This window comes from Saccopteryx bilineata, chromosome 5 (assembly GCF_036850765.1).
Source record: "Saccopteryx bilineata isolate mSacBil1 chromosome 5, mSacBil1_pri_phased_curated, whole genome shotgun sequence".
Classification (NCBI taxonomy): Eukaryota; Metazoa; Chordata; class Mammalia; order Chiroptera; family Emballonuridae; genus Saccopteryx; species Saccopteryx bilineata.
The window spans coordinates 261,705,041-261,729,879 of NC_089494.1; the positions used below are offsets into that span (position 1 = coordinate 261,705,041).

At 60.8% G+C, this 24,839-nt stretch overlaps 1 protein-coding gene across 4 annotated transcripts in view; it reads left to right on the top strand.

The window, feature by feature from the left end:
* Nucleotides 1-24,839, top strand: part of EVC (EvC ciliary complex subunit 1) — a 72,192-nt gene that overhangs the window by 9,364 nt on the left and 37,989 nt on the right. For 2 of the 4 annotated variants that reach the window (XM_066278759.1, XM_066278760.1), the window contains exons 3-11: nt 890-973; nt 2,944-3,179; nt 7,891-7,975; nt 8,254-8,352; nt 8,972-9,109; nt 11,987-12,145; nt 17,343-17,559; nt 19,288-19,436; nt 20,028-20,126. In XM_066278759.1, coding sequence (XP_066134856.1) covers nt 890-973; nt 2,944-3,179; nt 7,891-7,975; nt 8,254-8,352; nt 8,972-9,109; nt 11,987-12,145; nt 17,343-17,559; nt 19,288-19,436; nt 20,028-20,126 — 1,266 coding nt within the window. The remainder of the gene's footprint in view (nt 1-889; nt 974-2,943; nt 3,180-7,890; nt 7,976-8,253; nt 8,353-8,971; nt 9,110-11,986; nt 12,146-17,342; nt 17,560-19,287; nt 19,437-20,027; nt 20,127-24,839) is intronic. The other 2 variants (XM_066278761.1, XM_066278762.1) reach the window with 2 other exon arrangements.

Genomic DNA, 24,839 nt, shown 5'->3' on the forward strand with positions numbered 1-24,839 from the left:
TTTAAGGATCTAATCCAAAGTCTTGCGTGAATACTGTGTGTATATATACCACTGGCAATGCTAAAGTTACTATGTTTGACTTTTTGATGAAAATGTGGTTCACAGTTTTTAGAAACACTCTGATTAATTATTGTCATGTTATTTAAATCCTGATTTTATCCAAAGGTGAAGACTTGGAATTAAATGAATGTGCAATATAACATCTGTCTGTCCATTCATCCACCTGTCGGTACATTTATCCCTCCCCACCCATTCTTCCACCTACTCATCCATCTATTCATATCTGTCCATCCACTCATCTGTCCATGTAGCCATCCACCCATTTGTCTATCCATCTCTCCGTCACCCATCTATCCATCATTCATCCATCTGTCTATTCATCAATTCACCTGCCCATCCATCATCCATCCATCCATCCATCCAACCATCCACCATCCAACCATTCACCTGCCCATCCATCCATCTGTCCATCTGTCCATCCATAATCCATCCATCCATTATCCATCCATCCATCCATCCATCTATCCATTCATTTACTTGCCCATTCACCTATCCATCTACCTGTACATTCATCTCTACACTCATCTATCCACCCATTTATCCATTCATTCATCCATCTATCCATCCAACCATTCACCTGCACATCCATTTATCTCTCTGTTCATCCATCCACCTACCTGTTGTCTTTCTGTCCATTCATTCATCCCCCCTATTCATCCATCCATCACTCATCCATCTACCAAGTGAGTACCTACTTAGATCTGTCTGCCCATTGTGGCCCCTCTCCCAGGCCATTGTTGCAAATGGATGTGGCCTTTTGGGAACTCTTGCTGGTTTGTCCTTCACCTTCCGGAAAGCCGCCATGCCATTTGTTCTTCTTCCTTCCCAGGAGCACGAGCTCTCCTTCAACAGCAACATCACAGCATTTGCCCTGAAGGCCAGAGTTGTCTACCCCATCAACCAGAAGTTCCGGGTGAGAGTCCTGAGCCCCACCTTAGACACGCAGTTATTCAGTAATGTACTAGAGATCGGGGTAGGAGCCGTGGGCTTCAATGTGCAATTCGGGTTCTCTTTGAGGGTTCTATAGCAAGACACTTTAATAGGGAGAAATCTGAGACTTTGTAACTGAGCAACAGTTTAGGGTTGATCCATTGGATGATGGCGTTGCCAGGGTCCGGAAATGCCTGTGGTAGGTCGGGGTAAGGAATTACCGTAGTCTGTTGTATCCTCAGGGACCCCAGGTGACAGCACCGTAGGACAGCATCCACCCTGCTCGTTTAACACTGACGCAGACATCGTCCCTAGTGTCTTGTTCACAGACCCCAAGACTAACGCCGGCAGCCGACATGGAACACATATTGTAGGGCCGGCAGAGTGCTAAACGTGTGTCATGCGTGAGGCATTTCAACCTTGAACTATTCCTGTAAGATCCATAATATTATCATCTCCCCTTTACACATAATGAAGCGGGGGCCCAGAGAGGCTAATGACCTGCCAGAGGTCAAACTACAGAAAGTGGCAGGGCCACCAGCCAACCCTTACCCACCCCAACCCACACCTGGCTGCAGGTTCTTACCTGAAGGCAGGAGGTCACACCTGCGGCCGGGAGTGTTGCAGAGAGTGGCGTATCCCATGATGCCTCAAGGAGCCCTTGACCAATGAGATGATCTGTGAAAAAAAAGTAGAAAAAGAGTTTCCTGGTCGAGAAAGCTGAGGAAAGTGCTGCCCACTCTCGTGGTGGGAAAGAGGACAGGGTCCGGAGTCACCGTGGCTCGGTCCTAACTCCCACCCGCACCATGTACTGCTGGTCATTTCCTGACTTCTGGGGCCTCAGTTTCTTTATTCAATGGGAGTAACGGGCCCTCCTGCCTCACCCGGTTGTTTGGGGGTTAAATCAGACGATAGACAGATGGCTTAGAACAGTGAGTGACATCTAAGCCCTCGGGACATGTTCGGTTTCCCAAATTGTTGCTCGTTTTTGGAGACAGCCAGGGCATAGCGAAGGCCCTGAGCATCCCCATGCCAAAGAAGCTATTCCGCCTCGTTTAACACAGACTGTCCCAAAGTGGATTTCCTGTGGAACCTTTAACCGGGAACAGAAACTGGTCACGGTGCATGGAACAGTTCCCTGGAACACACACTGGGAACCGCCTCCTTCCCGTAGCTGTGGGGGGCGGGAGGGGGCAGACTCCCAGAGCAGGGGCAGTGCTTCATCTCCACACCCCCTGCTGGGCAGCCTCATCTCCACACCCCCTGCTGGGCAGCCTCCGGTGGCCACTGCGGGGGCTCCAGGGCCAGGGAGGCATCGCTCTCACCCTGGAGGCCGGCCCAGTCTGGGTGGGGGACCGTGCGGACCCGGGCGTGGGCTGGGCGGCAGACGAGGCAGGTGGTGGGGTGTGTGTCTGGAGGAAGGGCCGCTTCGGCCCCACGGGGGAGGGTGTTCAGCCTGGGGGACAGTCCTCCCACCCAGGCTGTACCAGGCTGTGACCTCTTGTGGTCATGGCAGGAACTCATTTCTCTGATGAGGCACCGTGAGCTCGTCTTCGGGCCGTGCCATGGGTGGCACCTGGAAGACCTGGGGACAGGAGGTGAAGAAGAGCAAGGTGGCCAGCAGGTTAGGTGACAGAGCAGGCTGGGGGGGCTGAGACGGCAGCAAGAGGTGGGTCGGGGCAGGTGGGCCGCTGGAGGGCAGGTCCAGGGGGCGGCCAAGCGCCAGGTGCAGGGGCCATCAGGGCACAGAGGGGGCTCGTATCTGAGGGCTAGGGGCCTGGCCCCCCGGGGAAAGGAGCTGTGACTGGGGTCCACTCACACCCCTCCCCAGTCTGCCGCAGCCTGGTCACCCTGGGAGCCACGTCTCCTGTCACTCGGGAAGTGACCGGAAGAGACTCCCGATGGTCACATGCTCTAAGACCTAAGAGTCTGATTTCTCTTCTGCCGCCCCAGCCTCTGGCCGACGGTTCCTCCAACCCGTCTCTGCACGAAAACCTAAAGCAGGTTGTTCTGCCCAACCAGCCGGGGGAGGTGTCTGCGTCCAGCAGCCTGGGGAGCCTGAGCCAGGCCGAGAAGGACGACGGCGGCAGCTCCTCGTCCAGCATCCACTCGGCCGCCAGCGACGACAGGTTCCTCGGCCGGACCTTCCTGCGGGTCAGCAGCTTCCCCGAGGCGCTGACCTGTGAGAGGTGAGGAGGGAGGGGCCGGAGGGAGGACACGGACCGGTGAGTCGCAGCACGACCGTGAGAGGACACGGAGGCCCAGGGCGGCCGGACGCACAGCCACCCGGCGTCAGAGTGGGGCCCAGGGCCCCTCTGTCACTTGCCACATGGGTCGACCAGCATGAGGGTGACGGAGGCAGGCCCGAGCGTTGGGGAGAGCCAGCAGAGGGGACTCTGGATCACTGCCGCGCCCTGGGCATGGCACAGCGCAGCTGACACTGACTGAGCCTCTGGGCGCTGGGCAGGGCGCCAAGCACTTTGCGGGGACAACCTGCTGTGCCAGCACAGGGGTTGGGTCTGTCTGGTTCCCTGCCCGTCTCCACCGCCAGTGGGGGTGTGGGGCGGGTTCAGGGAGGAATGACTGTGAATCAGTCAAGGAATGAAGGCCTCCCAACAACCTGATCGCGTTAAGTGCTAGCTTTGTCTCCATTTTATGAAAAATAGAGTTTCAGAGAAGCTGAGTGACTTGCCCGTGGTCACACAGCAGATGGCGATCGAGCCAGGTTTGACCCCACGGCCGTATCTCTGAAGCCCACGCTCGCAATCAGCAAACTACCCAGCTCGGAGGGGGCTCAGCAGGTTGTAGGTGCTCAGGAAACAGTCTGGCAGGTCCGTGGGTCGGTCCTCAGGCCGGGTGCGTGGGTCGGTCCTCAGGCCAGGTCCGTGGGTCGGTCCTCAGGCCAGGTCCGTGGGTCGGTCCTCAGGCCGGGTGCGTGGGTCGGTCCTCAGGCCGGGTGCGTGGGTCGGTCCTCAGGCCGGGTGCGTGGGTCGGTCCTCAGGCCGGGTGCGTGGGTCGGTCCTCAGGCCGGGTGTGTGGGTCGGTCCTCAGGCCGGGTCTGTGGGTCGGTCCTCAGGCCGGGTGCGTGGGTCGGTCCTCAGGCCGGGTGTGTGGGTCGGTCCTCAGGCCGGGTGCGTGGGTCGGTCCTCAGGCCGGGTGTGTGGGTCGGTCCTCAGGCCGGGTGCGTGGGTCGGTCCTCAGGCCGGGTGCGTGGGTCGGTCCTCAGGCCGGGTGCGTGGGTCGGTCCTCAGGCCGGGTGCGTGGGTCGGTCCTCAGGCCGGGTGTGTGGGTCGGTCCTCAGGCCGGGTCCGTGGGTCGGTCCTCAGGCCGGGTGCGTGGGTCGGTCCTCAGGCCGGGTGTGTGGGTCGGTCCTCAGGCCGGGTCTGTGGGTCGGTCCTCAGGCCGGGTGTGTGGGTCGGTCCTCAGGCCGGGTCTGTGGGTCGGTCCTCAGGCCGGGTCTGTGGGTCGGTCCTCAGGCCGGGTCTGTGGGTCGGTCCTCAGGCCGGGTGTGTGGGTCGGTCCTCAGGCCGGGTGTGTGGGTCGGTCCTCAGGCCGGGTGTGTGGGTCGGTCCTCAGGCCGGGTGTGTGGGTCGGTCCTCAGGCCGGGTGTGTGGGTCGGTCCTCAGGCCGGGTGTGTGGGTCGGTCCTCAGGCCGGGTCCGTGGGTCGGTCCTCAGGCCGGGTGTGTGGGTCGGTCCTCAGGCCGGGTCTGTGGGTCGGTCCTCAGGCCGGGTGCGTGGGTCGGTCCTCAGGCCGGGTGCGTGGGTCGGTCCTCAGGCCGGGTGTGTGGGTCGGTCCTCAGGCCGGGTCCGTGGGTCGGTCCTCAGGCCGGGTCTGTGGGTCGGTCCTCAGGCCGGGTGTGTGGGTCGGTCCTCAGGCCGGGTCCGTGGGTCGGTCCTCAGGCCGGGTCCGTGGGTCGGTCCTCAGGCCGGGTCCGTGGGTCGGTCCTCAGGCCGGGTCCGTGGGTCGGTCCTCAGGCCGGGTCCGTGGGTCGGTCCTCAGGCCGGGTGCGTGGGTCGGTCCTCAGGCCGGGTGCGTGGGTCGGTCCTCAGGCCAAGTGTGTGGGTCGGTCCTCAGGCCGGGTGTGTGGGTCGGTCCTCAGGCCGGGTGCGTGGGTCGGTCCTCAGGCCGGGTGTGTGGGTCGGTCCTCAGGCCGGGTGCGTGGGTCGGTCCTCAGGCCAAGTGTGTGGGTCGGTCCTCAGGCCGGGTGTGTGGGTCGGTCCTCAGGCCGGGTGTGTGGGTCGGTCCTCAGGCCGGGTGTGTGGGTCGGTCCTCAGGCCGGGTGTGTGGGTCGGTCCTCAGGCCGGGTGTGTGGGTCGGTCCTCAGGCCAAGTGTGTGGGTCGGTCCTCAGGCCGGGTGTGTGGGTCGGTCCTCAGGCCGGGTGTGTGGGTCGGTCCTCAGGCCAAGTGTGTGGGTCGGTCCTCAGGCCGGGTGCGTGGGTCGGTCCTCAGGCCAAGTGTGTGGGTCGGTCCTCAGGCCGGGTGTGTGGGTCGGTCCTCAGGCCGGGTGTGTGGGTCGGTCCTCAGGCCGGGTGTGTGGGTCGGTCCTCAGGCCGGGTGTGTGGGTCGGTCCTCAGGCCGGGTGTGTGGGTCGGTCCTCAGGCCGGGTCCGTGGGTCGGTCCTCAGGCCGGGTGTGTGGGTCGGTCCTCAGGCCGGGTGTGTGGGTCGGTCCTCAGGCCGGGTGTGTGGGTCGGTCCTCAGGCCGGGTGTGTGGGTCGGTCCTCAGGCCTGGTGTGTGGGTCGGTCCTCAGGCCGGGTGTGTGGGTCGGTCCTCAGGCCGGGTGTGTGGGTCGGTCCTCAGGCCGGGTCCGTGGGTCGGTCCTCAGGCCGGGTGTGTGGGTCGGTCCTCAGGCCGGGTGTGTGGGTCGGTCCTCAGGCCGGGTGTGTGGGTCGGTCCTCAGGCCGGGTCCGTGGGTCGGTCCTCAGGCCGGGTGCGTGGGTCGGTCCTCAGGCCGGGTCCGTGGATCGGTCCTCAGGCCAGGTCCGTGGGTCGGTCCTCAGGCCGGGTGTGTGGGGCCTGTGGGTCGGTCCTCAGGCCGGGTGTGTGGGGCCTGTGGGTCGGTCCTCAGGCCGGGTGTGTGGGGCCTGTGGGTCGGTCCTCAGGCCGGGTGTGTGGGGCCTGTGGGTCGGTCCTCAGGCCGGGTGTGTGGGGCCTGTGGGTCGGTCCTCAGGCCGGGTGTGTGGGGCCTGTGGGTCGGTCCTCAGGCCAGGTGTGTGGGTCGGTCCTCAGGCCGGGTGTGTGGGTCGGTCCTCAGGCCGGGTCCGTGGGTCGGTCCTCAGGCCGGGTCCGTGGGTCGGTCCTCAGGCCGGGTGTGTGGGTCGGTCCTCAGGCCAGGTCCGTGGGTCGGTCCTCAGGCCGGGTCCGTGGGTCGGTCCTCAGGCCGGGTGTGTGGGTCGGTCCTCAGGCCGGGTCCGTGGGTCGGTCCTCAGGCCAGGTCCGTGGGTCAGGCCGGGTCCGTGGGTCGGTCCTCAGGCCAGGTCCGTGGGTCGGTCCTCAGGCCGGGTCCGTGGGTCGGTCCTCAGGCCGGGTGTGTGGGTCGGTCCTCAGGCCGGGTGTGTGGGTCGGTCCTCAGGCCAGGTCCGTGGGTCGGTCCTCAGGCCAGGTCCGTGGGTCGGTCCTCAGGCCAGGTCCGTGGGTCGGTCCTCAGGCCGGGTCCGTGGGTCGGTCCTCAGGCCGGGTCCGTGGGTCGGTCCTCAGGCCGGGTGTGTGGGTCGGTCCTCAGGCCAGGTCCGTGGGTCGGTCCTCAGGCCGGGTCCGTGGGTCGGTCCTCAGGCCGGGTGTGTGGGTCGGTCCTCAGGCCGGGTCCGTGGGTCGGTCCTCAGGCCAGGTCCGTGGGTCAGGCCGGGTCCGTGGGTCGGTCCTCAGGCCGGGTCCGTGGGTCGGTCCTCAGGCCGGGTCCGTGGGTCGGTCCTCAGGCCGGGTGTGTGGGTCGGTCCTCAGGCCGGGTGTGTGGGTCGGTCCTCAGACCGGGTGTGTGGGTCGGTCCTCAGGCCGGGTCCGTGGGTCGGTCCTCAGGCCAGATCTGTGGGTCGGTCCTCAGGCCAGGTCTGTGGGTCGGTCCTCAGGCCAGCCTGCTCTGGAGCTCGGTGAGTTTAAGGGGCCCTGGACACAGCCCAGGGCTGTGGAAAGAGTGGTCTCAGATTCCCAAGCTTGGTGTGGACCGTGAAGGTGGCCCAGGGCGGGAGGGACCTGACTGACTAGGCTCCTCGTTGGTTCGGCCCGCCCTGCTGGAAGAGGCTATTCCTGAGGGTGTGGACTTAGAGGACTTCTGACAGTGCAGGTGGAGGGCAGGCGTTTCAACATGTTTGCCTGTGTAGGAAACAAGATAAAGGCCTTTATTTACACCCTGCCTGTTGTCTGCCCCATGACCGTGTGACCCATACTTGATTTCTCTGACCCTCGATTTCCCCGTCTGTAAAATGGGCACAAGAGTGATGCCATTCAGCACTCAGAATGGTACACGGGATATTAGACACGCTGGTGACCAGGAGGAGGCGTTCATTTCATTTTTCCCTCCTTCCAACTCTTCCGGCTTTGTCCTTGATGTCCAGACAACAGCTCCCTTCTGGTCACAAGTGGGTGTCACGTAGCCCCTCCGATTCCTTCTCTGTAGACCTGGGGGTGGCCGTTAGGAATCTCCGCCCTCTGCAGAACTTAAATCCAGCTTGTACCGAAGCAGGGATGAGCTGCTGCTCTGTAACCTCTCTCCCTGCCTCGAACACTCTAACCCCGTGGTTTTCCACGGCCGGCCCGTGGTCCGTGGACTGCTGACCGTCCGCCGGAAGTTCCGTGCTGGTCTGCGAGAGAGTGACCCAGCCTGGCGTTGTGTGAAGATGACGCAGACTCCCGGTTGGAAACCGCTGCCCTGACGGTCCTTTCTGTTTCTCCCGCGGCCGCAGCGCGGACGTGGACCTGTGCATCTATAACCTTCACCTAAAAGATCTGCTACAGCTGGACACGGCGCTGAGGCAGGACAAGCACGTGGTGAGGGGGAGAGGTGGGCTTGTCACCCTTTCACGGCTCAGGAGCCGGGACCCGGGCTGTGGGGGCAGTGAGTCCCGGAGACCCTCGGGAGGTGGGTGTGGGTCACGACGGAGCCAGCGCAGCAGAGGGGGGGGATGTCGTAGGCACAGACCCCTAAATGGAAAAGCTGTCTCTGCCAGGTCACTTTACCCAGAGAGGCAGACGGACGGACAGAAACAGTGGGAGGAGGCGCCACCGTGCAAACCTTCCTCTTTGTCTGTTTCCCTTTCGGGCGATAGATGTTTATTCAGATTTTAAAGATGTGCCTCCTTGACCTTCTCCCGAAAAAGAAGTCTGATGATGAATTCCACCAGAAGATTCTTTCAAAACAAGAAAACGTAAGCCTTCACCCTGTATTCCAAAGTAACTGAAAAACAGTGTGTTACAATGGACACAACCTATGGAAGTGGGGTTTTTTTTCTTTCATGTATAAAAGGGGTGGATTACAATATGTACTTTTTAACACAATATAGAGCTGTCAAAGCATGTATACAGTATAAGAAGTAACAATGCATAATATTAAAATGCGGGAAAATGTCGGAAGCCGAGAAAAGAGGAGCGTGTTGGTCACACTAGCTGTCACGGAGAAGCGCCCTGGTGTTATTTTCCGCACAAGCTTGGGGTGTCTCAAAATATGTGGTTTTCCAGGACTTCATCAGGATGGAAAGATACTATGTATCTCCACGTTTTCTACGGATGGCCTATTTTTTTGTGGGGGGATGAGGAATATAGAGGAATAACCCATTGCCCTTGAGGCTCTATGCTTAATGAGAAAAAGCGAGATTTCCATCATCAAACGTTGACCCGGACGGCGCCCAGAATGTTTCATTACCGTGAAGCCATATTGCATGATAATGTGAAAAAGAAAAGCATCTCCTTTTCTAGAAGTGAAGAAACACTTGGTTTTTTTCTCTCCGTTTTCTCTCTTTGGCCTCCCCGCTCCCCCCTCCCGCCCAGGATTTAGAGGAATTAGAGAGGAGGCTTCAGGCCAGACTGCTGAGCACAGAGACCTCCGGTGCGGGCGACCCCGAGTGCACCTCCCTGGCCGACGTGGAGAAGCGGGAGAGGGAGTGTTCCGAGCAGCTGATAGAGAACGTACGTGGCAGGTGGCGGGGGCTCTCTCCGGCAGGGAGACGGAGACCCCTGGTTTCCGGGTGAGGTTAAGACCTGGGGGGCCTGTTAGATGCTGGAATCCCCTGCTCTGTTCTGCCTTGAGCCAGGGATCCAGTTTCTGAATTAAAGCGATTGATAGAGAAGGAACAATTAAAGGGCCAAGATTTACAGGATGAAGGGAGGCTCCTTTTTCTTTTTCTTTCTAACCGACTCCCCTTGTTTAAAGTTTAGATTGACCTTTTCGTCATTCAGAGCAAAGCTTGCTCTACCTCTCTCTGCCATGCCCCCCAGGGGGTAGAGCAAGGTGCCGGCCGCTAACCGCTAACCGCTCCCGGCATCGCCCGTAGGAGCAAGCTTTACGTTCTGGAGAACATGGCCTCCCTCACAGAGCTCTTGGTTATTTTTGCTTTTTTGGCTCCACCCACCCCCCCACCCCCCCCCGTTCATATGTTATGTATTAAACAAACACAGTGTATCTGTGGTGCTGGCTACTGAGGGTCAACGTGAGCGTAGACCTGGCCCTGCCCGAGAGATGCTCAGGCCAGGCCTGGGGGCGGGGTGGGTGGGTGTGGGGACCGAGCGGTGAGCGGATGAGGACTTCATGGGTTACACGGGTGACAGATGGCAACACGGGAAGGTGGAGGCACGGGGAAGAGAGAGGAAGTTTACCCCAGGGTTCTGAGAGCCTTCATAGAGGAAGGGACCATGAGGGGGGCATTTGGGAGAAGTGTGGGTGCTGGCCAAGGGGCGGGCGGGCAGGAGGCACTGGGAGGGCCCAGGAGCAGTCAGAGCAAGATGAAGCCAGGGACTGCCCAAGGGTTCTTTCTCACCCCGTGCCAGGGAGGGGGCGTCCCTGCAGGTTAGCCCACGGCAGAGGGTGGGCGCGGCCCATTTCGGTGTTAGGAGGACCTCGGGGTCTGCTGTGTGGAGGCCAGGGCGGAGCCGCTGGGCTGGTGCCCTGGGGATTCCAGGAAGGCGTCTGCAGCAGAGATGGAGAGGTGAGAAAAAGTGGGAGCGGACAGACTGGACTATAATGGGATCGGGGAAGAGGAGGGTGCGGAGGATCAGTTCTGCGGAAATGAGGACCCCAGCGTGACGCTGGTCGGGAGGGGAGATGCTGAGCTCCGGCTGCGTGGCTTGGAGGCGCCTGGGGACGGAGTCCCTCCCCAGCGCAGGAAGAGGACACGGAGAGGGGGCGTCTTCTTCGGAGGAGACGGTGAGGGGAGGGAGCTCACCTGGGTTCCAGCGGCCACAGACCCCCCCCGAGGCAGTGGCACGGCTTGTCCCCTGCCTGCACAGCTCAGACAGAGGCTCCACAGTCCTCGGAAGATCCTCTACGGCGTTGGTGACCTCCGACAGTGGAGACACGGTGGCCCAGGAGTGTGTGGAGAACAGGCAGGGAGAGGAGCTTGTGGCGGACCGTGGATCCTGTCAGCAGCCAGGGAACAAGAGTCCAGCAGAATCACGACCGGAAGGCGGAGTAAGGACTTGGAGGAACCAGGAGAAAAGCACATCGCGGACGCCGAGGGAAGCCCGAGATTTTAAAAAGGACGGACCAAGCCTCCTGGCACCCTGGGACTGGAGGGGCGCTGCAGAGCTGGTTGGACATGGCACTCTGCTTCCAGACACGCAGGGATTCACGGGTGGGGGTCCGCATCCTCTTCCAGCAGCTGGACAGGAGGTCCTCTGATGGAGCAGAAGGACAGAGCAGGCTGTGGCCACGAAGACGGCGGGGCGGGTTTGATGGGGGGCAGAGGATGGTTCACTGAGCTGCCCGGAGGCCCCGAGAATGGAGACCACACTTTTGAAGAGGTGCCAGTTCCTGCAGCCATGGGCTGTCTCCTGGCCATGCCCAGCCCTGGGAGGTGGCTGGCCGGATGGTCAGTGTCCGGTTGTCCTTCCTCTTCACCTTCAGCCATAGCAACAACAAGATCAGCATGGGCTCCTGATGCCACTGACCCCTGACCCCTCCCATGCTTGCCCAGCAAGAAATGTCCGTTTCAGTGTCAGAGAGGTAGAGCCGAGCTGGGTGAAGCTGGGAGCTGATCGGGCCCGAACCAACCTCATCAGCCTCCGCCCTTTGTCTCTGCGGTGACCTAGGACGAGTGACCGGTCTCTCTGAACCTGTCCCTTGACCTCCTGATCTGTATTTTCCCTAGAAATAAAGTGGGTGAAGCACATCACCTGCATGCATGAAAATAACAGGAAGACGACTGGGGGTGGTCTCCGAGTCCTGGGCGGCCACCATGACACAAAGGAAGTCCTGACACTCTTAAGCGCCCCTGGGCGGTCCCAGCAACGCTTCTGACGAGATAGGAAACAGGGAAATGAAAATGATTTTAAAGGAGAATTATGTTTTGTGGTCAGCGGTCCTGTCTGCCACATTCTCCTTGGTACTTTTAGGACAATACTACTTATCAATGACCATTCAGGCTTTTATTTCCAGGACATGTTGAATCCCTTTTAAAGATCTAGAAGCTTCCTAGAGCACACTGTTGACTTTCATGCAGCCCCCCACACACACACACACACACACACAACCCGCCCCCAGCATCACAGCCGATTTTAACAGTCTTGATGCTGTTTGAGCCGGTGGTCTCCTGGGCTTTCCTGCCTTATGGCCAGCTCCTTGCCATTTGCTGAAAAGCCACCTTGAAACTGACGAGCACCTACGATGGAATGAGGAGGGACCGCTAGGGAATGTGAATATGGCCAAGATCAACGCCGAGAAGGGTGGGGTTGTTCAGGATCTGTGATCAGGAATGTGTGGTTGAGTCCTGAGCCTGCACCCTGCCGCTTTGCAGCTTTCTTAAAGCTCCCCCCACCCCCCACCTCTTGCTTCTCATCCTCGTTTCACAGATGGAAGCTTTCTGGAAACAGATGGAAAACATCCAGCACGTGCTCGTGGACCAGCTGAAGTGTTCCAGCTCCAAAGCCCGACAGCTCGAGATGGCCCTGACAGCAAGGATGACCGCGGCCGAGGGGCTGCTGCGCGCCTCTCAGGACCTGCAGGCTCTGGTAACGCCGGGGTGTGTGGGGGGGATGCGCACGAGGAGATTAGACTGGAGATGTGGGAGCAGGAAGAGCCTGAAGCGCCATGGAGCTCACTGAGCTGAAGACCTTCATAGTGTAGATGGAGTGGGGGAGAGCCCAGGGAAAAGCAATACTTGATTCCTCCATCCACCCCTCTGATCCTTTCATTCCATCCATCCATTATCCATCCATCTAGTCATCCATCTATCCATTCTTCCATCCAATCATCCATCCATCCAGTCATCCATCTTTATCCATCCATCTAGTCATCCATCCATCCATTCTTCCATCCAGTCATCCATCCATCCAGTCATCCATCCATCCATTCTTCCATCCAGTCATCCATCCATCCATCCATCCATCCATTCTTCCATCTAGTCATCCATCCATCCAATCATCCATCTAGTCCTCCATCCACCCATTCAATCATCCATCCATCCATCCTTCCATTTATTGTCCATTCTTCCTTCTATCCCTTTGTCTATCTATTCTTCATCCATCCACCCATTCACCCATCCTTTCTTCCACCCATCCATCATCCATCCATCCTTCTATCCCATTCACCCCATCTATCCATCCATCTTTCCTTTCATTATCCATCTGTCGTCTATCCCTTCCTCCATCCATCCTTCCTTCCATCCATCCACCCTATCCATCCATCCCAGGTCTGAGATGCTGGCCAGGTCCGTGTTCTTGCAGCATAGAGCACTGTTTTTCAACACTGGTTGCACATGGAAATGATCTGGGGAGCTTTACAAAGTACTGATGCTTGGGTCCCAGCTGAGTCCCCACCCAGAGATTCTGATTTAATCAATCTGGGGGCTTTAGAGCTCCAGGTGACCACGGTGAGCAGTCAGAGTTGACACCCCTGGGTGTGGGTGGAGCATTGGTTTGCTTTCCTGACTGCCTCACGGATCACCTAGGGAGCTTTAAAAAAATGTGCCTGGCCTCATGCCCAGAGATCCAGTCTGATTGGTTTGAAATGCAGGCTGTGGTTTTGCTGGTTTTAAAACTCCCCAAACCATTCTGATGTCTAGCTGGGGATGCAAACCACTGGTGTAGAGGAATCTGCAAATCTGACTCCAAATCTAGACTCAGCCACCTGAATCTGTGTTATCTTGAACTGGTTACTGAACCCCTCTGAGCTTCAGTTACTCTGTTTATAAGAGGGTGGTCGTAGCAATAGCCACAGACAAGGCCCAGGGAAGAGCTTGGTGGCCTGTCACACCCTAATCGCCAGGGGGTTTCTCAGTGAAGGTGTTGGGCTCACCCTGTGTGCAAGGCTCAGGGTGCTATGCACCCACGTCCCTTTCCTCTGACCTTGGGAACGCATGCATTACATTTCAGACCTGTGCACCTGCCCAGGTTACACCCGGTTCAGAAGCCTCCAGGGGCGGCCCTGCCCTCAGCTTAGACTCAGCCCCTCAGCCCTGCAGAGCTGGTCCTGGAGAGCCGGAGAGGATTCCTGCCGCTTCTCCACAGACCATCTGCTCCAGGGTGTGGTCTCTATCCAGACCAGTGGCGTCAGATGGTTAGAAACGCAGAACCTACACCCTCCTCCCCATCCCGCACCCAAGTCAACACGTGCGTGTGAACAAGTCCCGGCTCACGCAGAGGCTGGAGAACAGAACACGTGCTTTCCCTCCGCGCGCACCCCCCCACACACACACAGTGGCTGGAGAACGGAACACGCGCTTTCCCTCCGCGCGCACACCCCCCCCCCTCACACAGCGGCTGGAGAACGGAACACGCGCTTTCCCTCCGCGCACCCCCCCCAGCCCCCTTTGGTGCCTCGGAGCTGTTAAAAGACAGGCAGGTATCAAGTGCACACTGAGCAGATAAGGGCCTGGGGGTGCCTCACCGAGGACCCTCCCTGTCTGAGGGCGCCATCGCCCAACCTGGGCCCGCGCTTCCTGGCGTGTGGTCCACGCCCCTTTGAACCGGATTTTAATTTGATAAGCCTGCTGATACGAATGCTCTTTCAAGGAGAAAGATCTTTCCTTGTCTTCTTTTGCTTTTTATTTAATTATTATCCTGTCAGCAGGATATTGATGCAGCAGAGGGGGAAAAAAAATTATCCTTAGCTGACTCTGGCCCAGACATCAGCCAGAATCTCCCCAACAGGAAAAAGGGAAAGGTTCTCAGTCCAGGTTCTTGGGAGGCTCTTCCCTCTGCCGGCAGCTAACGCGCACCTCCTCTGTTGTAGAAACGGGGGTGCAGCCCCTACCCGGACACCCGGTGTGCGCACATGCCGGGGTCCTGCCGCTCATCGGCGGTGTGGCCGGCTCTCCGTGACTCAGTCTCACCATCTGACCAGTGGGACCACAGTCATGCTCTGAGGCGTTAGAGCTCAGACGGTGCATCAGGCCTTTGGGACAGAAGCTGACACCTGGGGGTGGGGGTGGGGGCCTTTTGCGTGTGTGTCTATGTGTCTGTGAGTAAATGACTCCTGCAGGCCACACGTCAGCAGGCAAAGCAGACGTAAACGGCTCATTGCAGCAATGGCCGGGAAGGGCTGCAGTTTGTACTTGTAGGGAGAGAGGGACGGTTTAGCTCTGCCTGCACCCATGCATCCCCCAGCAGGATGCACCCTGGATGTGTTGTCGAGGAACTGTAGAAGAATTTTAATTCTCAGGCGGGTGTCTGAGCACTTGGGGCTGGGCAGGCCGACCTGGAGCCTGCCACGTGGCGTCAGTGAATATCAGAACAGAACCCTGGGAAGGGCCCTAAACATTATCAGAATCTGTCTCTTGGGACATTCGAGAAAGACCGGATGCCACTGGAGACAGTGATGAGAGCAGCAGCATTCCTGGGCACCTACTGTGTGCTGGCTACTGTGTTATATGCTTGACACATTGTAACTTATTCAAAGCAGCTCTGTACAGCAGGTGTCAGATGAAGACGCTGTGCCCAAGACCCCGCAGCTCTGAGGGGCAGGGGGCCGCGTTGGAGCCCAGGCACTTCTGAGGACACAGTGACACTCTCCATGCTGGCGGTGACCCTGCCTGATGTCCCTTGGCACTTCCCGCCTGTCATCTGGGTCCCCGCTGCACAGGTTCAGCTCTCTCCACTCCCATCTTTCCTTGACTAGAAACCCAGGGGCTGTGCTGTCACCAAGCACGAGCTTACAGGGCCACACCAGAGGTGGCTGCATCAGAGGTGGCTGCGGGGACAGCCAGGGGCACCTCCCACCCTCCCTGTCTGGGCCTCCAGCAGAGCCTCCCGCACCATGAGGCGCTGTGCGCTTGTCCTCCTGCGCCCTCTAGTGGTCAGGGGCCCACTGACCGCAGGCAGGACTGTAATGGGAGGAGAGGAAGGTTCAAAGAGCCTGTCCCTTGGGCTAGATGTGTGGCCCTCTGGAGTAAGCCTCAGCGTTCCTGTCCACAACTGGAGGGTCATCATGCTTGGCCGTTCTCACGTGGTTAGCACACAGACCAGGGAGGCTCAGCCAGCAGGGAGGCTCAGCCAGCAGGGAGGCCCAGGCTGGGCCATGGGTGGCTCAGACGCCGCCCGTCTTCACAGGCTCTCAGCTCAGGCCGGGGCTGTCCTCAGGTCCAGCTCCTTGAAGACAGCAGCACGTGGGGTGGTGGAGCATGGAGCAGGGGTGCGGTGGGGACGGTCGAGCCCTCCATGATGAGCAGAGCCCGGCCAGGCGGCGGAGTGGGTGACAGGAGGCAGGGACGCTGTCCCAGGAGGGCCCCGTGTGAGCAGAGGCCCGGTGAAGCTGTGAGCCGGGTCTTTTGGGCAGCCAGGTGGCGGAGTGGGTGACAGGAGGCAGGGACGCTGTCCCAGGAGGAGGGCCCCCTGTGAGCAGAGGCCAGTGAAGCTGTGAGCCAGGTCTTCTGGGCAGCCAGGTGGCGGAGTGGGTGACAGGAGGCAGGGACGCTGTCCCAGGAGGGCCCCGTGTGAGCAGAGGCCAGTGAAGCTGTGAGCCGGGTCTTCTGGGCAGCCAGGCGGCGGAGTGGGTGACAGGAGTCAGGGACGCTGTCCCAGGAGGGCCCCGTGTGAGCAGAGGCCCGGTGAAGCTGTGAGCCGGGTCTTCTGGGCAGCCGGGAGCCGGCAGTGTGGGGCGAGGCTGGGGACTAAGCCAGGCCTGGTCCTCAAGGGCCTGTGCCCCGCGCCCAGCAGTCTGGACTTGGTCGGAGGGCAGTGGCTAGGGAGTTTGAGCCGGGCAGTGGCCGAGCCATGTCTGCATCTCAGAAAGGCCCCCGTCCGCCTTGTGTGTCCAGGTGGGGGGGGGTGGTGGAGCATAAGGCGGCAGGTGGGAGGCTGGGAGGCTGGGAATGGCCCGAGGCAGCAGTCCAGGGAGGAACTGACCCGGGCCTGAGCCTGTGTGGCTCTGGGTCAGCAGGAAGGGGATAGATGGCAGGCCTGGCGGAGAGCAGCAGGGCTCACTCGGGCCTCTGCCGGTGCCGGGTGGCTGGTGGGGCCACGGTGAGGAGGGAACAGACATGGGCTGCGGCGTGCATGAGGCCCGTGTGGCCACAGCCGTGTCCCTGCTGCTCCCGTCATCCACGCTGTGGTTCAGCAGCTCTGGCTCACGGAGCACCCTCTCCCTGAGACGCCAGGACAAAGCGGCCCAGACCAGGAGGGCCCGCCTGTGCCCCTGGTCGGCATTCCTGTGTGGGGGAGCCATCTTTTCTAAGAGTCGTGTCCCCGGGAATAATAATGTAGTAGGACAGAGTGGGGCCGGTTCTCAAGCCGGACGCTGGGGCGTCACCCCCAAAGTCTCTGAACTCCTCAGCCCTCGGGCGCTGTGAGGCAGGAAAGCCAGGAACGCCTGGGACCTTTCTCGTCTCCTCGCATTTCATTTTGGGGGGCTGTGGTGGCCCGAGGAGGGGTGGGCTGGAGGGGGCTGGCTGTAAGGGCAATGGCTTTTCCTCCTCGGTCACGTGCATCTGTCGAATTCTTTCTCCAAAGAGTGACACTCTCTGGAGCACTCAGGGTGCACTAAGTGCTTTGCACACATTATCTGGTGTCCACCTCACCACGTCCCCACGAGGGACGATGCAGTCCACCGGTGAGAGGCAGACCCAGGAGGCTCAGACCGTGCTCAGCGCACAGGGGCGTTGGGGGTGGGGGTGGGTGCCAGCACAGAACCCGCCCCTGTTGACAGACCCTGTGCCCGAGCGCTGACCAAGGATACCCCCCCGCCTCATGTCTGCAGTCCTTCCCTTCCTAGGACACCCTGGAGAGGACGATGGCACGGGCACACATGGCCAAGATGGTCGAGTCCCTGAAGCTGCAAATCCAGGAGGAAACCAAATGCCGGCTGGCCGCCATCTCCCGCGGCCTGGACCTGCTGACCGCCGAGGGCAGGCTGTCCGGGCGGCAGAAGGAGGAGCTGCTGACCCAGCAGCACAAGGCCTTCTGGGAGGAGGCCGAGCACTTCAGCCGGGGTGAGCGAGCTTCCGCAGGGCCCTGGGCCCTGGTCTGGGGCACAGTCCTCCTGGGTCCCCCCATGCTGTGGGCCAGGGGGCCAAGGCGGGGGGACAGCCATTGCAAGTGTCCCAGTTCCGCCGTTGGGGACCAGTTGCTTAAGTTCTCTGCGCTTCGCTTGCCTTCTCCGTCGATCAGGGTCGGTAAGGACTGGCCTTGGTCGGGGCTCTCCTGCTCCGTGTCAGCGTTGGTGACTCAGGCGGGTGGAGACCCCAGTCTGGCAGCAGAGCCACCTGAAATGGGCAGAGGGCAGAGGAGGGTGGACCTGCCCAGAGGTGACACGTGCCCCTCAGCTGCAGCCCGCAGCCCTATGCGAGTCAGGGGGCCCTGCTTAGCCGCCGGGTGGGGTGCGCGCGCAAGGCAGGAGAGGGCCCCAACGTAGCTGTTTCCCACACCCGCTCTGGCTTCCAGGCTGACCGGGAGATGGCAGGTGAGGGCTCAGGACATCAAGGGCGCCCGAGACTTAGTCCAGGTCAGACCTTCAGGGGGGCCTGCAAGAAGCAGCCCTGGGCTTTACCTGCAGGACGCAAGAGACCACCTCTGTGCCAGCTTCCCCGCGCCCCGGGCACGAGACCCCTCAGTGCTGACCCAAGGCGGCCCGCGCCCCGGGACCCGAATGGGAGCGCAGAGCGGGGCCCCCGGGTCTCCTCGGGGCACCTGCAGAGCCTCTGTGTGCCTGACAAGGTCCCCCGCGGGTTCTGACACCCACACAGGCCTGGTCCCCGCAGGACCAGGGCGCCTCAGGTGTCTTAGCTCGGGCCACCATAACGAGGTGCCGCAGACGGGGAGGATCCTGAACAACAGACAGTTACTTCTCCCGGTTCTGGGAGCTGGAAGTCCGGGAGCAGTGTGCCAGCCGGTTCCTTTCCGGGTGAGGGCCCCCTTCCTGGCCCATTGTGTCCGCACGTGGCGGAGGGAGCTCTCCCACCCCTCATCCTCCGCTACGGCCCCGGTCCTGTGGGTCGGGGCCCCCCCACAACCTCATCCAGCCTTAATGACCTCCTGAAAGGCCCATCTCCAGATACAGTCACCTGGGACTTAGGGCTTCCGTACGAATTTGAGGGGACACAGTTCAGAGCAGGTGGAGAGCCGGGCTGGGCCCCGACCTCCGGCAGACCCAGCACCGGCGCTGTGGTCGGCCCGCGGCGGGGCCGAGCGGCCTGGGCGGCTAAGGTTTGCGTTAGACCCCGGTCCCCCGCCCCCGGTCCCCCCGCCCCTGCCCACGGGGGACCTTGTCCCTGGGTTGGCCCTGCCTGCTGGGCTGCTGGGCTAGGAACTCCGCCTCGTGGGTTTTGGATCTTGACTCCAGTCTGAAACAGCAGTGTCCTCCCGCAGGCTCGGGCTCTGTCCTCTACTCGCCTGTCTTTCCCTGGGCCCCCCTCACTCTTGCCTCTCACCCCTCCCCACTCAGGTCGGCCGGCTGCCCTGCACAGCCGCTCATGAAGCCTCTGTGACACCCAGAGCCTTGGGCCCGAGGGGCGGTGGGGGTCCCTCCAGTTAATGTGGGGCCGTGGGCTTTGAGGAGCCAGGGTCCCCGGCGGCAGCCGTTTGGAAGCACGTATGTGCGAATGATAAAAATAAAATGGAACTCGCCCCTAAGTCTCACCCCCCTTCCTGCTGGCGGAGGAAACCGGTGAAAGTTTGGGCAGGAGAGTCCCGTCATGTCCCGTGGCTCGTTTCAATTTCAGAGTTTGTCCGGCGAGGCAAAGAGCTGGTCAGGGCCTCGCGGGCACACCAGGCGGAGGGGACGGCGGAGCTCGCGCTGGCCCAGGAGGAGGAACGCAGGCGCTTCCTGGCGGGGCCACAGCTGACCGCTGACCCCGAGGACTTCCTCCAGGTGGCTGACCCCGCTCCGGACTCATCCGCCATGTCCATGGGCACATTCGTCCCCAGGAGCAGCCATGCAGGCTGACCATGGTGTGGCTCGGTCTCAGTCATGGCACGGGCGGGAAGCTGGAGATTTCGGCACGCAGTGGACAGAAGGTCACTTCGGGCCTCCCGTGCACCAGCCTAGTGACCTTAGCCGGTCCTCTGAGCCCTGCCTGCCCATGTCCTTGTCTGTGAACCAGTGGTGAGGGCTCTGCTGGGTGGGTCTCCCAGGGCCTGGCCAGTGGTCTCAAGCAGCTGAAGTCCGAGAATGATTTCTGGGTCATCGCTTGTGTCCAGGGGGAGCAGTCCCGGGCGACCCAGTAGCACCTCTTCGTACTGGGCTGGACAGAAGCCCGGTCTGTGGGCAGCGGGGAGCTCGGGCTCCCTGGTCCTTGCCTCGGCCTCGGTCTGGCAGCCACGGAAACCACGTGACCCTTGTGCCCCACTCTTCTTGTGGGTACATCAGAGATGGACATCCTTCTGAACCGAGAGGCAGAGGTCCGGTGGGGAGTTCTTCCTGCTTTTCTCTATCGGATTCAGCCCTGGTTTTCCCTCACAGGCTTTTCACGAGGTCCTGGAGAGGCAGCGGCTGACACACAGTGACCAGGAGGAGGCGGAGAACCTCAGGACCACCGAGGCCATGGCTGCACTCTGCCAGGTGGGCCAGGCCGAGAGCCCGCCGCCTCTATGTGTGCGTGCAAACCCCACCTTCTCCTGGGCCCAGGGCCCCAGAGGCCCGGCAGTGACGTCCCTGTCTTAGGCTCTCCAGGGATTGTGCGGACAGTGGACGGACTGCAGGGGGCGGGGCTGGACGCAAGGAGACTGGGGAGACGTCACAGTGGTCCAGGCAAGAGCCACTGGGGGCCGTGGCTGGGGTGGCACCGACGGGGTCAGTGAGAAGGCGAGGGACCGGGGTCCACTGATGATGTGATGGTCAGCATCTCAGTCTCCTCTGCTAAAGTGGGGACAGTAAGCTTTCCTCATAGGACTGTCCGGAGGTCTAGAGAAGCTTGCAGGGGCAGAGCGTAGAAACGCGTCGGGCACAGAGGGCGCGGTCGGATGTGCTGGGACTATTGCCTAGGAGGGTGTGGGTGCCCTGGGGCGTGTCCGTGCGAGGGAACCCGCCTGGCAGTCTGGCCGGCTCCTTCCCGGGCCCGGGCACACAGAGGCATACTGTCTCCTTTGCTTTGGGCAAGACACCCCTCAGGATGTTGTGGGCACGGAGGTGGTGAGATAAAGATGATGACCACCTCACGGTTCTCCGGCCGCAGAGGAAAGTGCATTTCTCTCCATTCCCGCGGTCTCCTGACCTTTAAACAGACAGTAACGTCTCCGCTTCACGGAGCCGGCTGCCGCTAAATGGCACGTCTCGGCGCCTGGTGGAGACGTTTCTGAGCCCAGCCCGGAGTCGTCTGCGAGGACAGGCGCAGAGCCGAGCACCACGCGGACCCGCCCGTTCCTGCGATTTCGTCTCTGACCGTCCTACCCGTGCTGTTCCTCTCGGAAGGCCCCTGGGCGGGAGGCTGCAGGGACCGGCCTGCCTGGGCGGGAGGCTGCAGGGACCGGCCTGCCTGGGCGGGAGGCTGCAGGGACCGGCCTGCCTGGGCGGGAGGCTGCAGGGACCGGCCTGCCGCACCGGAGGCCCCTCGGCTTCAGGCTCGCGCCAGGAGTCAGGGCCGGGGGGGGGGGGGAAGGGGCGCTCTGTTCTGCTCGGGGAATGCAGAAGCAACAGGCATCTGTGCAACGATCGAGAGCAGCGTCCACAGCGTCCCTCCCTCTGACACCGAGTGCGAGTGTCAGAGCCCCCCTAGACCACCCTCCGGCCCTTTAATCCTCCGAAGAACTCTCGCTGAAAGCTGCCCTGCTCACGGTCATGGGTTATTACAGCAGAAGGGTACAGTCCCAGTCGGCTGGGGACGGGCCACAGGGGGAAGAGCCTAGAGTCGCCAGCGTGAAGCTTCCAGCGTCCTCTCCCAGTGGGGGCGTGGGCAGCCCTCCCCGGGGCGAATGGCGTGTGACGTCCTACACTGAGTACTGCCAACCAGGGAAGCTCCCTGGAGCCTCGGTGTCCACAGTGTTCATTGGGACGCAGTCCCCACAGACATGGCTGACCCCTGGTGTAGCTGGCGCCTTAACCCCCAGCCCCTCTGCAGGGTGAGCTGATACCACATGGCCCGAGGCCCCTGCCCTAAATCACCTCGTTATCATCGACTATCGGACGTGGCCCAAGATCCCCAACAATCGAAGACCCTCTGATCGGGGAGGGAGGACATGCCAGGAACTTAGAGGTCACCTCCCAGGAGCCAAGGGCCAGGGGCCAGGCCCCTCTTGCAACAAGGTCCGCCCCTCCCTGCGCAGCAGCGAGAGGTTGAGGTAGTTGGTTCCAGCTCAGCCAGCTGGGGAGAGCCCTGGATTCGGGCTGAGGGCTCAGAGCGTGTAAGCAGGGAGAAGGGACTCGGTGAACGAGAAGAGAAGGGACAGGAGCGTGCAGTCCTCACGGAGGACGGCAGCTGTGTGCCCCGGGGTCCACCCAGGGGCGACACCTAAACCAGTGGGTGAACCCAATGAATGAGTGTGAATCCACTGAAACGCTGGCATTCTGGATGGAGACGGTGTGTGTGTTTTTCCCACGGCTGCTGCAACACGTGGACACAAACTCAGCGCCAGAAAAAGAGCACAGTCCTCGCCTTCCAGCCCCGGAGGTGAGAAGTCCAAAGCGGGTGTCACCAGGCGGAAGCGGAGGAGCGAGCCAGCCAGCAGAGCTGCGTTCCTGCTGGAGGCTGCTGCCATGACTTCTCCAGTTTCCGGGGGCCAGGTTGGGGGGCTCCCCATTCCTTGGCTCGCAGCCCCCGCCTCCATCTGAAAGCCGGGGAGTTGGTACTCCGGCCTCCGTTCCAGCCTCTGTTCCCGCCGTCCCGCCTCCCCTCGCTCTTGACTTCCTGCCTCCCTCTTTCCCTGCTGAGGACCTGAGTGATTACATTGGACTCACCTGCATCAGCCAGGGACCTCCTTCCCATCTCAGGGTCCTTAACTCACTCACCTCTGCGAAACCGCTTTGACCATGTGAGGGGCCGATTCCGGGGGGCGGGGTTGCCTGCCACCGAGAGGAAACAGAAGGTCCCAACGGGGACAAGAAGCCAGGTTTTGGAGGAATGCCGGAACGAGGATGTTCCGGCCAGCAGCCCCCCTGACACCGGTCTTGAGAGAAGGAAGTGATGGGGGTGTGGGCGCCGTGGGGGCCGTGCCCCTGGGAGGAGGGTGTCCACGGGGCGACAGAGGGCGAGCCGGTTTGCATGGCCCTTTGTCGGGGTTCAGTGGGGATGAGTCCTCAGGGAGGATGCGGGGTTGGAGAGCACTGGGCTGGCTCGTTCACACCGGCCTCTGGTGGCGAGCTCAGGCAACACGGCTCTTCGTTCTAGCTTGATACAGCCACTGCCATCATCAATGTATGTTTCCGTGATTTGCAGAAGCATACTTTGCCAGAGCCTTCCTGGTCCTGCATGCGAGCTGATTCCCCCCAACCCCCCTCCTTTTGGTAATCTCCCTGCCAGCTCCTCCCCGCCATGAGGCGCAGAAGCGCAGGGCGCAGGAGAGAACGCCGCCCAGCACGCAGACGGACCGGTTGCGGGCCCTTTCTGGCTGCATGCCAGCTCTGCGGCCCTGTCCACCTTGCTTAACCTCTCGGACCTCAGCTGTCCTCCTTGGAGATTGAGCATAAAAAAGAACCCACGTAACACCCAAAAATGCCAGGAGAAAGACTAACACCCTTAACCTGGCCTGTGACGACCACCTAGCCTGCTCTATGAGGCTCTCACATGACCTGACCCACGAGATTCGTCTGACTTTGCCCAAAAGAGACCCAAGAGACCCCCACCCAACCTGGCCCATAAGCCCTCCTGACGTAGCCCATAAGGCCTGTGTGACCAGGCCTACTCACCACCTGTCTGGAGTCATGTCCTTTGCTCACTTCCTTCCAGCCAACCTCAGATATCCCTCAGTTCCCCATAGGTGTGCTGGTCCCTTCTACCCCAGGGCCTTAGCACGAGCTTTTTCACTGCCCAAAACGCTGTTCCCTCCAGTCCCTCAGTTTTGCTTGTTCTCATTCTTGTCTCAGTGAAAAGTCACTTCTTCAGAGGGCTCTTCTTGAGTCCTCACCAGGCCAGTTTAGTTCCCTGGTCTGTCCTTAGGGCTTCCAGCCTCCCCACCATCACAGTTGTCATGGCAATGCCTACCCAGCAGTGGGCTGTGTACTCCTTAAGGTCAAGGTTCATGTCCGCCTGTTCACTGCCAGGTCCGTGGCACGGAGCCCCATAGTAAGTGCTCCAGAGACACCTGCAGGGTGAACCTATGACCTTTCTACCACCACTGTAAAGGACCCCTGCTCTCTAGTGGGGTATCACGTAAGCGTGACCACATAGTGCCGTACAGCAAGACGCCGCAAAACCCAGGGGCTGAAAATGACAGAGATGTCTTCTCACTGCCTATGCGGTGGCCAGAGGTCGGCGGATCTAGGCTGGGCTTGATTCGTACAACACGCTCCCCCTGTCTCTTATTTCCTTCTAAGACCAGCGGGCTAGTCTGGGGATATTCTTCCCCCCACAGTGTCAGAGGTTAGCCTGCACGTTAGCACACTTCACACCCACATCGTTTGACTGGCCAACGCAGGTCACATGACTGAACCCAGAGTTAAAGGACAGGGAGGTGCTCCCCACTCCCCCAGCAGAGGCACTGCAAAATCACACGGCAAAGGGTGTGGCTCTGGGGGCAGGGGAAGCTTGCTCTGCGCCTGTGCTGTGTCTCATTGTTATGACCAGCCTCAACGCAGGTGTCCACAGACCTACAGGTAAGAAAATTGATCCTGACCAGGCGGCACGGCGGATAGAGCATCGGCCCCAGACACTGAGGACCCAGGTTCAAAACCCTGAGGTCACCAGCTTGAGCATGGGCTCACCAGCTTGAGCACAGGGTCACCGACTTCAGTGTGGGATCACAGACATGACCCCAAGGTCGCTGACTTGAGCAAGGGGACACTCTCCCCCCCCATCAAGGCACATATGATAAAGCAATCAATGAACAACTAAAGGGCCGCAGTGAAGAACTGATGCTTCTCATCTCCCTCCCTTCCTGTCTGTCTGTCCCTATCTGTCTCTCTCACTAAGAAAACAAACAAAAACAAAACTGAGATGCCCTTTTCCAGGCTCCAGACGTGTGCACTCCCGCCCACCATGTCACTTCTCTGCGCGGATCCTGGGGAGGGCGCCTGACCCTTGAGTCAGGCTGCAGAGGCAGGAAGCCGAGTGAGGCACCCAGTCAGGGAGAATGACCCCTCAGCCTGCGCCCCGGGCTGCCGTTGAGGGGAAGTGTAGGGCTG